The sequence below is a fragment of the Anabrus simplex genome, chromosome 11 (assembly GCF_040414725.1).
Source record: "Anabrus simplex isolate iqAnaSimp1 chromosome 11, ASM4041472v1, whole genome shotgun sequence".
In the NCBI taxonomy this organism is placed as follows: domain Eukaryota; kingdom Metazoa; phylum Arthropoda; class Insecta; order Orthoptera; family Tettigoniidae; genus Anabrus; species Anabrus simplex.
This window is the reverse complement of record NC_090275.1, coordinates 59,492,241-59,508,891: the sequence shown is the minus strand read 5'-3', so window position 1 is coordinate 59,508,891 and position 16,651 is coordinate 59,492,241. Positions and strand designations below refer to the sequence as shown.

General features: G+C 39.1%; 1 protein-coding gene across 1 annotated transcript in view; it reads right to left on the bottom strand.

Annotated features, from left to right (window-relative positions):
- Window positions 1-6,540: 6,540 nt before the first annotated feature.
- The window catches only part of LOC136883459 (fumarate hydratase, mitochondrial), a 56,931-nt gene continuing 46,820 nt past the window's right edge, over window positions 6,541-16,651 (bottom strand). The window contains exon 7 of the mRNA XM_067155771.2: window positions 6,541-7,108. Within this exon, the coding sequence (XP_067011872.1) occupies window positions 6,977-7,108 (132 nt within the window). The 3' untranslated portion in view covers window positions 6,541-6,976. The remainder of the gene's footprint in view (window positions 7,109-16,651) is intronic.

The window sequence follows — 16,651 nt, the reverse complement described above, 5'->3', positions numbered from 1 at the left end:
CCACCTAGTCGATACAGTGGAAAATAAATAAATACTTAATTGTGAATCGAGTGGTTACTAGTCATAGGCAAGCCAGAACCATGGTGATGCTCACCCACGGTGTCACTCATTGTGACGCCATTTACAGGCGACGCAAACCTATGGTGTTCATCACAGAAGTGTACTAACCACAGGGACTCGTACTATCCCACGGTGTTCCAAACAACTTTGTACCTAACATAGGGGTACTACGCACAAGTAAAAGCGACCCACGGTGTTCCCCATGTGGTGGTACTAATCGCAAGTAGTTTCATGGTTCTAATACAATCATCCCTTGGTCGCCCCTTTTAGCCGCCTCTTACGACAGGCAGGGGATATCGTGGGTGTATTCTTCGTCTGCATCCCCCTCGCACAGGGGGTTGCGTGTTTGGTCCATGAGAGGTATTTTATTTCCCTCAAGTCCACCGGCAAGCCAGTTAGGACCCCCTTATCCGCCACCTGGGAGTATCACCTCTCCCCCTGCGTAGCAGATTTTTATAACTGGATGCCCTTCCTGATGTCAATCTCATTAGAGCAGTTAATGAGATGAAATTAATGACGCAATATATGATAGTATGGAGGAAGATGGGTGAAACTCAATGCTGGCACACAGCTTACACTTAATAGCACCAAGGGGGTCTGCTCAAGGCTTTATGTCCCCATCAACAGCATTGTATGCCCTCACTCCATATGAGCACCAGGCAGAGGTTTGGAATTTAATCCAGGCTTTTGGCTCACAGTCTAGTTATTCCCATACCCTGCTGACCAACGTTTCGATGGTGAAATTCTTTTTCAACCTATGGGACTCGAAGCAGCAAACCACAGTGTCAGATCATATAGACTTCATGCCTCAACGATCATGGCCACCAGGCGGGCTATAATAATAATAATTTTTAAATTAATAATATAAATGTTTTCAGAGAAAATATATCAAGTGAGCTGGTCTGATGTAGACCTGATGGATAAAAGCAGTGAGACTATGTTAAAAATGAGATTAATTGTTGAACAGATGGACCCTTTAATTTGAGAACTGAACAGTGTTAACACGGATATGAAAATGATGAAATTCATCAATTGTTGAAGGACCATGCGAATCATATAAGTCAATGTTTCCAGTATACTGTATACAGAAAATAAAATATATAGAGTCTCCCTTGGGTACGCACCTTCTGAGCTACTAGGTTTACTGAGAGGTAAATTAAATGGTCTTTATAAACCCATCGGTTTATTTACCGTAATTTTGAATGTATTAGATCTTCAGGTGTTTATAGAAGTTATAGGGGGATTATACAGGTTACAGAAGATACAGCACTGTCATTAATATTGATCTATTTGCTGTTAAAAGGAAGTAAAATGTCACTCCACACTTCCTCCTGGGTACCATATCTAAAGGCTATTGATTACCACCATCTTACAAATTACACTAAATTCACTTCGTAAATGAAAAATTATTATCCATAAACTAACTGTGGCTGTTTTGTTTTCATGCAGGAATTGTTATATTTTGTATGTAGTTACATCACATCTTGTTTATTGTCTCAAAAATAGCTTGCTGAAAACAATGGACAACATAAGTTATCTCTTCTGAATTTTCCTATTACCTGTAAATGATGTCTCCTTCACACTGCAATATCCATTCTGTCAACTGTAACACACTTCTTATTCTGGTTATGAATCCAAATATCATTTATTTCAGAAATACATTAACTGGTTTTGTAAAAATCAGAAAGGTAATCATTGCTGTTCACGGTATGTATACATTAGTTTCATAACTGTGCTCTTTCATTCACACCAGACTTCATGAACTCATCAAGTTTTCCTAATACAGACAGAATAGGCATACTTTCCCCTCACCTACTGTAGTATGTCTCCCTGTTGTAGCCTGTTCTTTCTGCTGATTCACACAATGAGAGATAAACTTGGACGTTAATTCTACAAACTGTTTATACCTTCGGTCAGATACTTTCCTGTAAACTTACTGAACATGTAAAATATCACCTTTTCACAGCTCTTTAATGGTTTGCCCACTTTATGCGTGAAAACAACCCTTGAACTCTCTTCTACTTCACGTAAGTAGAAGAAAACTATACTCACAACACAATCAAATATGGAGGCTATGTACAACATTGTTGTCGAGTGCATGTTTGATGCTTTAAAATATTACTTGTTCAATATAACTAAATATTTTGTGAAATACTTTACATACACTCTCTAGAAACACTTCATATATTACTTGCAGTGCAGAAACCAAATGTCCAGTCTGCACCGTAAACTATATAAAGATGATGAACAACACCAGCCAATCAGCTCAATTTCTGCTCCATACTTACCACTTGCTTTCGTTTGCAGTTACTTTGAAGATACGGAAGACAGACTACATAAGCTTATACCCCTGACCTTGTATATTTGCATTTGAATGTCTACGGCTCAGTTGACAGAGTTAAAGAAACCTAGTATCTGCTCCTCATACTTGGCATGGGCTGCTTTGTTAAACATAATTTAAACCGGTTTACATAGCTAACCTGAAAATACAAACATTTCCTTTAAATTTAATTTAGGTATTAACCTTTAGAGTGCTAAGTATTTAATGATGCACAGACACCCTCGGTGACAAAATAGCCTTACAACCAAAGGTACTCCTTCCACCCCGTCAACATCCACATGTACCAACCACTGTTTATTTTACGTTGGCCCTCCCCATCACATTACCACAGACTTCAGCAGTACCTCTGGATCAACCTCAAAGACATTACCGACCCACGGTCGTGCAAGTATACTTGCGCCTTGCAATACATACCCATAGCCACGTTTGGTTTTTGAATGTTAAAAACTTAGCATAAAATCGTGAAAAATCGTATATATACCCCATTATAGCAATCCACATCACATACAAGTGTTAAGCTATTAGTCCCAGTTAAGAATTGCTGGTAGATCTAGAACACTGAACGTAAGTTGAATATTAAAGCTTGAAATTTTCTTCACCAAATGAAAATGAAAAATAATTCATGCAGTAAAGGGTTAATGTCATTCCATTCCATCTCTCCACTGACAACTCGTAACATACCAGGTATGATATCCTTATATCAACACGAAGGTACTTACAGTGTAGGGTTGCCAGTTTTTGATTTAAGAAATAAGGGACATTTACCAAAAACTACCGGATTTTTCACAAACATAACGATAAGATACAATTCATAAATAATACAAAATAAAACTTAAGGTACCAATTTCAAATAGATTACAGTATAATTAGTTTCATTAACAGAATAAGATAATTATTGAAATTTGTAAAAGAAACTAACTTCCACCCTTTTAACAGTACACACACAGTACAAAGCATCTGAAATCTTGTCCGACTCGTTGGCTGAATGGTCAGCGTACTGGCCTTCGGATCAGAGGGTCCCGGGTTCGATTCCCGGCCGGGTCGGGGATTTTAACCTTAATTGGTTAATTCCAATGGCACGGGGGCTGGGTGTATGTGTTGTCTTCATCATCATTTCATCCTCATCACGACGCGCAGGTCACCTACGGGTGTCAAATAGAAAGACCTGCACCTGGCGAGCCGAACCCGTCCTGGGATATCCCGGCACTAAAAGCCATACGACATTTCATTTCATCTGAAATCTTAACAATGATGTCTTCAATGAACTTTCATAACTTGATAATTTACGTAGATTTAGTCTCAAACAGCATGAACAATCATGTTAGAAATTGGAATGGAAGGCCTATGGAAGTACGCGGCAGAAGACGAGGTGAATAACCCTGCCTGCTCAGCTTTACCAGCAAATGGCGAGACATCACGAGATTTCCTTCTTTGGAGGCTCCAAAGAAAAAATAATGGAGCTACTTTGAACTTCAATGCCGTTCAAATCACGTACGGATTTTAAAATATTTACACACATAAAAAGACAAATATTAATAATATGGGATGCAAAATTTTCACCTCAAATACAGGATGTCCCGTACAATACGGGACAGGTAGCAACCCTATTACTGTGATCCTCATAAGGAACTTTCACCCGATCAACGCAGTAATTAAAAAAGGACTATTCTTCTATACTTTACACTAGATTATACCTCCCCCCAACACACATTCTCCCCCTCTACAGTTTCATTTACTTTTTGAAATTCCGAAGTGTGTAGAACTGCTCAAAGCACTTTTCGATGCACAACCCTACATCATATTTCTTGCACATGAACTTGTGAGTTCTTTCTTTTTGTTTCTGCTGCATTCTTTAAAGGGGGTGGTTCTTTTCCTCTGTTTGAGAAACTCTACTCGGGAAGTGTCTTGCTGCAAGACAAGTAGGTGCGTTCTTCTTGGTTTGTGATCAACATGCCTTGAATCATCAATCACTTCACATTTCGAACCAGTGTACACAATCCAAACTAGAATCTGCAAGAATAAATACCTTCTTATTGTCCCAAGGAAATGAAACAGCTGTTCTAACCTTCTTGACGGGAGGCTCCAATGTACATATTGTAGTTCCTCATTCTCACTTTCTCTGCTGCTTTCCGACATAGCATATGTGCTTGAACTGCTAAAATAAGTTTCCCAAATCATCCTCAGATTTTGAATTAGCAAGTATGATCTGAAGACAGCATATTTATACTCAAACTACTGTTACTACTTGGTCTGTTGTTAGCCATTTTAAAACATTAAATGAAAAATACTGACCTTTGAAAAGGCAAACAGTGTATTTCATGTTGTCACAAAAGATTGTTAATGTGAAGTAAATGATTCTAAAGATTAATGAATGTAGGTTTTCATGGCTCATTGTAATATCATAAAGAAATAAATTAACTGAATTAAAGCCACTAAATATATTTAATAAAAAATCCAAACTTTCAGCCAAATTGCATTGGCCTTCATCAGAGCATGTGAAGTTTTGCCTCTGACAGTGAGTAAAGAAATTCTCCGAAGGAACGTGGAAGTCATGCCCATACTACCCACGGCCTACCCCACTAACTGGACTCACTTCCATGTTCCTTCGGAGAATTTCTTTGCTTACTGTCGGAGGCAAAACTTCACATGCCCTGATGAAGGCCAATGCAATTTGGCTGAAAGCTTGGCGTTATTATTAAATAAATATATATATAGTGGCTTTAATCCAGTTCATTTATTTCTTTATGTTATTGATTCTAAAGATTGTTACAAGGTGGCAGATAAGTGTACTTCTGAGTGACATAATAACCAGCTAGAATTTCAAGGTAAAACAGGCACGTGTCAACAGTGCGATTGCGTGGTAGCACACAGTATGAATCATTCATCAGTAGCACTTGAAGGGTGCTATTAGTTGAAGGCAACTAGTGGCGCAACTTACTATTAGCCAGAGGATTTAAGTACCGTGCAACTGGTGGCACAACTTGTGAATAATTGCTCAATTCACACCGGGTGATAGTCGCTTGAGGCAAGAATGGCATCCTATGATGAACTATTTCTCCTTGCTCATATATTAAAAAAGAAGAGGAGCCGAAGGGTTAGGAAAATGTGAAAACATGCCATGTTTGTTTCTAGACTGAATAGAGGATTATATTATACATTGTTTGACTATCTAAATGAGGATAACAGTAAATTTTTCAATTACCTCATGTCGAAATAGTCATTTTTACGAACCGCTTGGCTACATAAAAGAAGATATAATGGGAAACAACACAGGACTAAACAAGTGTCCCCAGCAGAAAAAAAATTGAACGTCACACTGAGGTAAGTCATGCCATAGTTGATACTTTGTTCCCCATAATAAAACTTGTATAATTATCTGTGATTTTGCAAAGTAATTTGAATCCATACAAATTACTTTAATTAATCATTAGTTATTGATGGTTTCATAGTTGTTGGCAGGCTAACAAATTCTTCCTAACAAAATACATTTAAAATAATTCTAATTAAGATTTTCTTTGAATTCTGGAATGAAGTTCTTAAAAATGCTGTTTCAACAATTCAGTTTTTCTACTTTGAGTAAGCTTCAATCCTGGAATTCCAAATGGCCAGTTTTCTTTCAAAATAAAGTCTTCAGTATTTACTTAATTATCACATAGTTCTGTCATCTCCTTCATTTGTTCTAGTTTATTTGAGGTTTCCATCTTCACTACCAGAACTATCACAGTATGGTTATACACTTGAAGTAAAATTTTCACTCCATCATAGCATGACAGTACAGAAGCTATACGTGGGTGAGAGCACAAGCTCGAGTTATGTTCTGAATGCGCATACAGGTACATTGGATGACTAGTTGCGTCACAAGGTCACAGATGATCCAATGGTTCGCATCTCACTGGAGCAACTAGTTGCGCCACACATCGCCATCGTCTAATAGCACCCTAAAAGTCAAGATGAAGTACCTGAAATAAATCTACATTACTGGCTAACAATGTATGTTCCCCAGAGAACTGATTTTGATATTTATATCAAAGAGGAATGTTACTAAAAAATTCTACTGCATGAAAATCAAAAATATTTTTACCCATATTTACAATTTCTAGGTAAATATGCAAGTTGCGGACAGGAAGGGATAAAGAAAGTTTTGAGATTTTTCAACTATTTTTTAAAACAACGATATTTTGTATACAATGTACCAACATCAGTAATCACAAACATATCAGATCAAAAATTAAGATGGAATGCAAAACTTCATTCAAATTTCTATCCATTGCAATTTTTTTCAAACAGATATAATCATTTTGTACATATTTTACCTCATTCCTTGATTAAATCTCCATAAGGTAGAGACGAGTTATTCCAATATCGGTGAGCAGTCTTCAATAAATAAAATTTTATAATATAAAAGTGCTGTTCTACATTTTAGAAACTCTCACACACAAAAGGCTATCTTATATACAAATACACCACAACTTATGGAGATTTATTTCAATAGCATGTCAGAATGGGCAAGAGTGAAGCTGACACTGGGAGAGGCTAACACCATAGTTATGCTATCTCAGTTTTCTTGACCACATTTCATTTAGGTCCCAACATATCTTGTGGCCTGACCCACGTATCAAACTGTTCTTCCGTCAAGTGACCAAGCTTCAGAGCTGCAGCTTTGAGAGTTGTTCCTTCTTTGTGAGCAGTCTTAGCTATCTCCGCAGCCTAAAAAATAAGAAATGATTAAAATTCAGTTATATTAACACAAGGAGTATATATTAACTCTTAGGTCGGTATTCATAGTCGTATTAAGTAATAGGTCTAAGTAAGTTCAAGCTGAACTTTAACCTTTAACTTTATTCCAGATTCTAGTGCAAATAAATCCTACCTAACAGCAATGTGCTTCATAAATTCTAACTTTGTGCAGCGGACCTTATTCAGACAAGCAACTGCTACCTATTTGATGAAATAATTTGAACTTTATCAAGTTAAGGGGACCCTTGACTTATTTCTGTTTTAACATCTTAACCTGTACGATGGATGACAATTTAGAGGAAATGGCAGAAGAAATATGTTCCTATGAGGTATTTGCAAACTATTTTAATAAAAATTCATTTAAGAAGTGGTTTCTTTTTCAGAAAAGCACTATTTTATTAATACTGAAGTAGACCAGTTCTAGCAAAACAAAACCTCCATTATTGTAGCTTCTCGATCCCCTGAGATTTTATGCCACACAAAGCATTCAAGTAAGTTTTGATTATGAAAAGATTATAGTTACCGGTAAATTTAACATACAATTAAACCACAGAAGTATACATACAAATTCTACGCAAATAAAATCAGAACCGGGTGAGTTGTCTGTGTGGTTAGGGGCGCGTGGCTTTGAGCTTGCATCCGGGAGATAGTGGGTTCGAATCCCACTGTCGGCAGCCCTGAAGATGGTTTTCCGTGGTTTCCCATTTTCACACCAGGCAAATGCTGGGGCTGTACCTTAATTAAGGCCACGGCCGCTTCCTTCCAACTCCTAGGCCTTTCCTATCCTATCGTCGCCGTAAGACCTATCTGTGTCAGTGCGACGTAAAGCCACTAGCAAAAAGCAATTGAAGGACGACCCCATATTCAACTACTGCAAAAATGGCTTTGCAAGTTCTTATTACAGAAATAAAGCTTAATATAAAGTTTGTTTGCCAGCCTGTGTTGTTGCAGGAAATATTTATGATTAAAATTAACTGGAAGAAAGTAACCATGTAATGTGTCCGAGCCCGCGGTGTAGGAAGCAATGCGTCCGCCTGTCCCCTGGCGACCCCGGCTTCGATTCCCGTACGGGTCAGGGGGTTCTTAATTGTAAATGATTAATATCCCTAGCCTGGGGACTGGGTGTTTGTGTCATCCTTAACATTCCTTTCCTCACATTCAACACGCTCCACTTCCGCAATTACAATTACACGCAGGTTCATATCATATGATGCAAGTAGTGGCAAAAGATCTACAGAGGTCAATGCCAGGAGCAAATATAAATTTAAAAAAAAAAAAAACCGTTATGTGCAATCCCAGTGTTTGTCTAAGAGTTTGCAGGGGAGGAGCAGGAATATCCTCAAGTTGGCTTGGAGAGAAATTATAACTCTTTCATGAATTTAATTATGTTACATGAGGTCGAGTGCACCCAACTTCAGTCCCTGAAATCTGTCTTGAACGTGATATACCTGAGAACCAAATCCAGATCAACAAAGCCAAATCAAGGATAATAGTGAAATTCAATGCAGTGAAGGGCTAAATTGTCTGTATCGGCTTGAAAACCTGTCTGTACACGTATTACCTTTGAAGATCACAACATAGCACAGTGAACACTAAGAGGCAGACAGTGAGTAATGCATCACTGCCAACAGGCCACTAAAAGTAAATATTTAAGAAAAGAAACAAATCTGTTTGCTATGGCTCAGCTCATAGCAAGAGAAAATGAAGAATCACCAGATGACAAGGGATTAAAATTTCAATGGTGTCTTATGCCATGCACATCCTTGTCTCTCCGAGTGCAACGTCAGTCAAGAGATTCTAAAACGGTAGAAATGTCTATTGATCCTTCAGCAGTGTACATTCAAGCAGTATAATCTTGTGATACACGTAGGAAAAATATTTAATGTACTTTATTGAATGCCAGAGAAGCTATCTATTAAAGCCATTTCTAAATACAGCCAAAACTGGTTAGGACATTTTTGTGGGGACTAAAAAACAATTATGTCATAAAGAGGGAACATGCTAAAAAACTAAAAACAATTAGGCTATTAAATTTAAGGTTACATTTGAACGTAAAAATAATTATGATGAAAACAAAGAAACAATTGTTTACAATTATAATATTAATGAAATAAAAAAATAATACATTTTAAGAACGCCAACATAGTAAAACATCACATTCTTAGAGACGTGAACTACAATATACACGTTGCTTGCAATTATGTTTAAAGTTATCATAGGAATGTCCAAGACCTGAGCGATATGCACACGTTTCATGTGTGAATTAGATCCGCTTTCTCAATAAACTTTAATTTTTCATCATTTGTAAAGTGTCTAGCTTTCTTCTTCTCCATAACGGAATGTCCTGCAAACCACTATCCGGTAGTACAGTAGGCCTAATTTATGTACGTTGTTACACAATTCACTTACTACCATAAAATTAAGCACGAACATGTCAGCTATATATGTACACACAGTAGGCCTAATTTACATACATGATTACACAATTCACTTACGAATATAAAATTAAGCACCAACACATCACACGAGCTACTGTTGAGCAATCCAAACAAACAAAGGCCCACATCAAAGACTGGCTTGAGATTGATGTTCCCATGCAGCTGTAGGCCGACATGCTACCGTGCTCTGGGGCTGTAAAATTAGGTTCTCTACCATATCCTTACCCAGGCCAGTCGTCACTGGCGCGTTGTGCATGCAATGTAGCCAGGAATGCTAATTTAAATTTCTTATGGTGGGAGTTACGAACATACTAAAGAGTGATGTAAATGTGCTCTCCAGGTTTCTTTAGCATCATCATTTTACAGTTCCAGTTTCTCGGGTTTTAGGTTTTCCTGCGGGTGTTTTTCACCTCCACCTGTCTTTCCAAATTTATTCTGGCTGTTCTTGTAGGCTCCATCCTCATCACATGCCCGTACGACCATAGTCTGGATGAGCCGATTCGGTCTAATAGGGACGTCTTTATTCCGGCTGCTTTCCTCACTTCTTCATCTTTTAACTTGTCCATCTTGATCTTCCGCATGGTGGATCTAGGGAATTTCATCTCTGATGCTTGCAGTCTTGATGAATCTCTCATAGGTCAATATTGGTATGAAATAGCTGTTAAACATCATCAGTTTGTCAGGTTTTGGAATCATGTCATCGCATACTTGGTAGAATTCTGATCCCTTTTGCACTCTTGGTGTAATTTCCTTTCTGACCAAATTATCACTGGAGATTACACTTCTAAGGTAAGGAAAACTATCCATGCATTCTAGCTGGTGGTCTCCTAGTTTTACACTTGCTGGACGCCCTTCTCTGTTTACTGCCATCACCACTGTTTTGGTCTCACTGATGTTGAGGTTATATTCCTGGAACAGATTTCCATACGCTGAGTCTGGTCTGCACTTCCTCTTCTGTTTCCCCCCCAAATCATGATATCATCAGCAAAGGCCACTGCATTCAGTTCACCTAACTTTTCCTTGACGTTCTTCATTATATTGACCATAACAGTGATGAACAGTAGTGGGAACAGTGCATTTCCTAGGTGAACTCCACTCTTGGTCTCAAACCATGATGATCAACCTTCCCCAATTTGTTTTTTTTTTTTTTTTTTTGTTTTTTTTTGCTAGTTGCTTTACGTCGCACCGACACAGATAGGTCTTATGGCGACGATGGGATGGGAAAGGCCTAGGAGTTGGAAGGAAGCGGCCGTGGCCTTAATTAAGGTACAGCCCCAGCATTTGCCTGGTGTGAAAATGGGAAACCACGGAAAACCATCTTCAGGGCTGCCGACAGTGGGGCTCGAACCCACGATCTCCCGGATGCAAGCTCACAGCCGCGCGCCTCTACGCGCACGGCCAACTCGCCCGGTCCCCCAATTTGTACACAGCTAGTACAGTCTTTGTACAACATCTGAATTTTCCTTACCAGTCTTTCAGGCACATTTCTTTTCCTCAGAAACTCCCAGATCTTATCTCTTATAACACTAACATAGGCCTTTTCTATATCTAGGAATACAATGACAAGGTTCTTGCCTTTCTCCCAATACTTTTCCATCAGCACGCAGGTGCTAAAAATTACATCCATTGTTGATCTGTTACTTCTGAGTCCATATTGTTCCTCCTCTAACTGCCGGGCTGAATGGCTCAGACGGTTAAGGCGTTGGCCTTCTAACCCCAACTTGGCAGGTTCGATCCTGGCTCAGTCCGGTGGTATTTGAAGGTGCTCAAATACGACAGCCCCGTGTCGGTAGATTTACTGGCACGTAAAAGAACTCCTGCGGGACTAAATTCCGGCACCTCGGCGTCTCCGAAGACCTTAAAAAGTAGTTAGTGGGACGTAAAACAAATAACATTATTATTACCTCCTCTAACTGCGGTTCAATGATGGTTCTCAATCTCCTATCTATGATCTTCTCTAGAATTTTTAGTCCATGAAACAACAGGGTTATTTCTCTATAGTTGGTGGGTTTCTGTCTGCTGCCTTTCTTAAACAGGGGAATTATAATGCCCTTGCTCCAATCTGAAGGTATTTTGTTGTCTGTCCATGCGGCATTTAGTACTCGGTGCAGCCATTGTATACCCTGGATGCCTGCTGCCTTTATCATGTCTGTATTCACTTCATCTGCACCAAAAGATTTTCCTTTAGGCATAGATTTTAAAGCCGTCTCAGTTTCTGTCCAGGTGATGGAAGGTTCTTCATTGTAGGCTTGGATTTCTGATTCTGTATTTTGTTCTTGAATTGATTTATTCAGTAGGTGGTCGAAATGATTCTTCAATACTTAACTCGTGTCACTTTCTGTCCTAACCTGATTTCCATTTTCATCTTCAAGTGCCTTTATGGTATTCATTGGTTTAGTTTTACCTCTGATAACACTATACAGTAGTTTCTTATTGCCACTGCTGTCTTCTTCCAGTTTCTGAGTGAATATATTCCATGCCTTGGTCTTTTCTTCTGTAACTGTTCTTTTAATGTCCAGTTTCTTGTTTCGGAATAATTGTTCGAGGTTTCTGATCTTTGTCTCGTCTCTAGTAAGATCCGGTTTATTTTTCTCTCGATACCTTTCTCTCCGCAAGAGATTTCTTTCCCTGATTGCTGCTCTCACTCTTTCATTCCACCAAGGTGTTTCCTTCTCCCTTATTTTCATACCTGTCTTTCCACAAACATCAGTTGCTTCCTTAACCAATGTGTCCCTTAGTCTGGTCCATTCTGCCTCTCCATTTTTCCTTTCATCTCTTGGTAACAGGGATTTTATCTGGTTCTGAGACTCAGTTCTCAGTTCTCTTATCTGTTTTCTGGAGTTCCCATACTTTGATTTTTGGCATATTCCTGTTCTGTGCTTTTCGCACATATAAGTTTCTCAGGTCCGCTACTAATAGGACGGTGGTCACTGTCGTGTTATCTTATGGCTCTGTCCCTCCTTGAACCAACTATTTTTCACTACCACCCATTCCCCATACAGAAGTCAAGGAGATGTTCACTTTCCACATTTCATCCACCATATCCATGAGGTCCCATTACGTTCACATATCCTGTTCTATCCATCCCAATCTGTGCATTCAGATCTCCTATAATAACAACTCTCGCTTTACAAATAACTTTTTCCAAATCATCAAGAAACTGGTTCTTATCCTCTTGACATCACGTTTGAGGTGCATACACCTGTAACAAAGTTAGTTTTTCTTTCCCTAAATGCACAGTCACCTTTATTATTCTCTCTCTAACATACTGAATGTCAGCAACTCCTTCTAGATCTTTACCCATTCCTCACCTCACCTCTTTATCAATTCCACGCCAATACAGTGTATACCGTTTTCTTAATTTCTTCATTCCTTTCCCTCTCTATTTGGTTTTTACTCAGCCCCCCAGTATCAATTTCCACCTTTCCATGAGGACCACTAGTTCTTCACATTTTCCTGTGAGACTGAGTAAGTTGATGGCCCCAATCAGTGTTAGTCTCCTTCAGGATTTTTGCATTTTTTCAGGACCCTCTCTATCATCAGGCCATAAACCATCATCCCTGACGAGTCTGCACATGCTGGCATCTTAATTTTGTTGATAAATATGTTCCGACGCTCTCATGTGTTTTGAAAGCAACTACAAATAAGCTTTTTTACTGGCTTGCTAGGCCTAACATAATTGAGGATTTTCTTTTGGGGTTTACTCCCTTAGCCTTTGAGGATCCCTCCTCATCCCACAAGGCAGTGGGTTCCAACTGTACTACCCCCAGAGGAATGGGTTGCCTCCTCCGCCAGCTCCACTGCACCGAATCATATTCTCCACTTTGGTGCTGTTGAGGTCTTCACTCGTTACCCTGAGCTGGGACCCTTTACCAGATGTTACACACCGGGTTGGCATGCTCTGGGACTCGCATAGGCAGGGGCACCACTCCCTGGGCAGGGCTGCCTCTAAGAGGGTTCCTACCTGTTACCTCCCTGTTCCTTCACAAGATCTCCCTCATGTTTATTGTGACTGCTTTAAACTGCTTGGATATAATGCCAGTAGTGGACAATAATATGGGGTAAGCCCACCTGTGCAACTCAAACACTGCTGGGGAGACTATATACAACTTGCCGGAAATCTTCAGGACAGATCATTCTTCTTATAGTCCTACAGCATATGGTATTTAATAGGACATGGACTGGGACTTTGGAATACTGATGCAATAACCAGGGAAACGCAGTAGAGAGGGACATCTTAACCAGTTTTCACTGCATTCACTAATCTGAAACCTCTGGGATGAACTAGTAGGTGACTTCGTCCCAGACTACAACACAACCCACATCACTGACTACAGTACATTTGTTATAGCACTATAAGAAGAATGATCTGCCGTGAAGATTTCCGGCAAGTGGTAGATAATACAGATGTTGATTCCCATAGGGAATCTGAAATATTTGTTCTGAATAAGTAAATTTATAATACCAATATAAATGGTCCATTATTAGACATTATAAATTTTCCAGCTAACTCATTCCTGGTTGCCAGCGTTTCGCCCCCGTGTGCTAGGCCCAGCAGTGTTCGAGTTGCACAGGTGGACTTACCCCATATTATTGTCCACTACTGGCATTATACCCAAGCAGTTTAAAGCAGTCACAATAAAAATGGGGGAGATCTTGTGAGGGAACAATGGCTGGGTCATTCCATGACACATGAATTTTCAGAATAAGAAGAAAATAGGGAGAATGATAGCCCTGAAGGTGATATTTCCGGTGAGAAGACAGACAATATTTGCCCCCAAAAGAATCAGAACTACAGGTTAAGCAAGAAGATAATTACGAAGGTCGATCAAATATAAACAGGATTTTTGTTCCTGAACATGAACAACTGGTAGGACTGGCCCCGTGCTTCAGCTATGTTTTAAACAGGACCGTTAGGGGAGAGCATGCTTTTAGATATTTCCCACCGTTTCGTCAGTAACGCTCACAATGTCGGAGCAACAGGTGAACCCTCAACTGCGCAACGCGCTCATGAAGGAGTTACAGCAGCAGAAATTTGCCAGAGATTGATTGAACAGCTCGGTGATTAAACACTGTCAAGGATGCATGTTTCCCTGGCATAAAAAGTTCAAGGAAGGACGAGAAAGTGTAAAAAATCAGCAACACGATCGCTGTCCTCGGACCAGCATTACAGACAAAAACATTTGTAGAGTTAAAGATATTACTGACGACAATCGATGGGCGACAGTATCAAAAATTGCAGAACAAGTTAGAATCAGTTATGGGAGCTGTCAAGCTATCATCACAAACGACCTACAATTCCGTATAGTGTGTTCCAGATGGGTCCCTCGCCTTTTGACTGAAAATCTGAAGTTGAGATGTTTGGAGGTCTGTCAGAGGCTTAGAGCAAGGTTTCGGAAGAAGGTGATGCATTTTTGAGTTGGATCGTCACCTGCGACGAAACATTGGTCAACCACTACACTTCCGAATCTGAACAAGCCAGTAAGGAGTGGTGGAGGAAAGGGGAGGCAGCACCAGTAAAAGCCAAGACTCTACTGTCATCTGCCAAGGTTCTTGCAACAGGTTTTTTTTGATTGGCGACGCATTTTGCTGATTGATTTTTTTGTGTGAGCAACACACAATCAATGCTGCTTACTGCTGCGAGCTGCTGAACAAGGCGAGGGTTGCATATTGCTGCAAAAGACGAGACCAACCGATTCTGCAGGTTATCAATAGATAAGAATTTCATGATTATTGGTCCATACTGAACTGTGAATTACAACAGTAGATAAATATATTATATTTAAGTTTGACCTTTTCAATACAAATTATAAATTATATACATTTATATTAACATTGAAGGACTAGTTTCAACCTAAATCGTAGGTCATCATCAGCCATGAAGGAAATTATACAAATGTATCAAATAAAATAAACAATGTAATGACACAATGGTCTGAAAAAACTGTACGTACAATCAATAGAAATTTAAGGCTGGTTGAATAAAATAATTTCTGTAAAATGTTTAAGCAATGGAAGACACAGTGTAGTGTCAATAATATTAAAATGATATGTACATACCATATGAGAAATAAGGTAAAGTTTAAGACTGTCGTTGCACTACGTTAAAGAGATCCTTTTTATAGAATTTCCTAAAATGCTGGATTGCTGCTCTATGTTGAAAAGTTTTTTTTATAGATATTAATTTGATGACCTACGATTTAGGTCGAAACTAAACCTTGAATGTTAATATAAATGTATATCGTTTATAATTTGTATTGAAAAGGTGGACCTTAAAATATAATATATCTTATATACATTAAATATAATATATCTACTAAATATCTACTATTGTAATCGACAGGTCATCCTCCTCTATGACAATGCGCGGCCCCATACTGCAGCTCTAACTGTCACCAAGCTACAGGAAATGCACTGGACTACACTTGATCATCCTCCTTACAGCCCGGATTTATCGCCCTGCGATTTCCATTTGTTTGGACCGCTTAAAGAAGCTCTAGAAGGGCAAAGATTTTAAGACGACAAGAGAAGACTTCGTGCGCAACTGGCTGGTGACACGACCCTGTTCATTTTACAGTAAGGGCATCAAAAAGCTGCCCGTACACTGGGACAAATGCATTTCCAAAGCAGGAAACTATGTGGAAAAATAAATTGTAATTGCCTGGTGTTTTTCAATAAATGAACTTAAATAAAAAATAAAATTCCATTTATATCTAATCCCCCCCTCGTACTTTCTTTCAAAATCCTCTTGTGTGAAACAGGATGAACATATTGTGCAAGTGGTAGGATTCCAAGTATCCTCACATTTTGAGAACGTATAAAATGAAATATTTCTTTGCTGGTCAATTTTTGTGCACGTGCATGTATTAAATAAGCCGTTGTCGGCCATTACTCATATCTGAATGTATGTTTTTCATTTGCAATTCATGTAGAGTCCGTTTTGTGTAAATGACGTTGATGACTCATCAGACCAATTTTTGCTTGGAACATGCGATCGCATTTGGCATACCTGAGAGAAGGGGGTGGACGTGATTGAGTTTGACTTTTCTTCTAAAATGAGCCTCTGTTTGCAGTC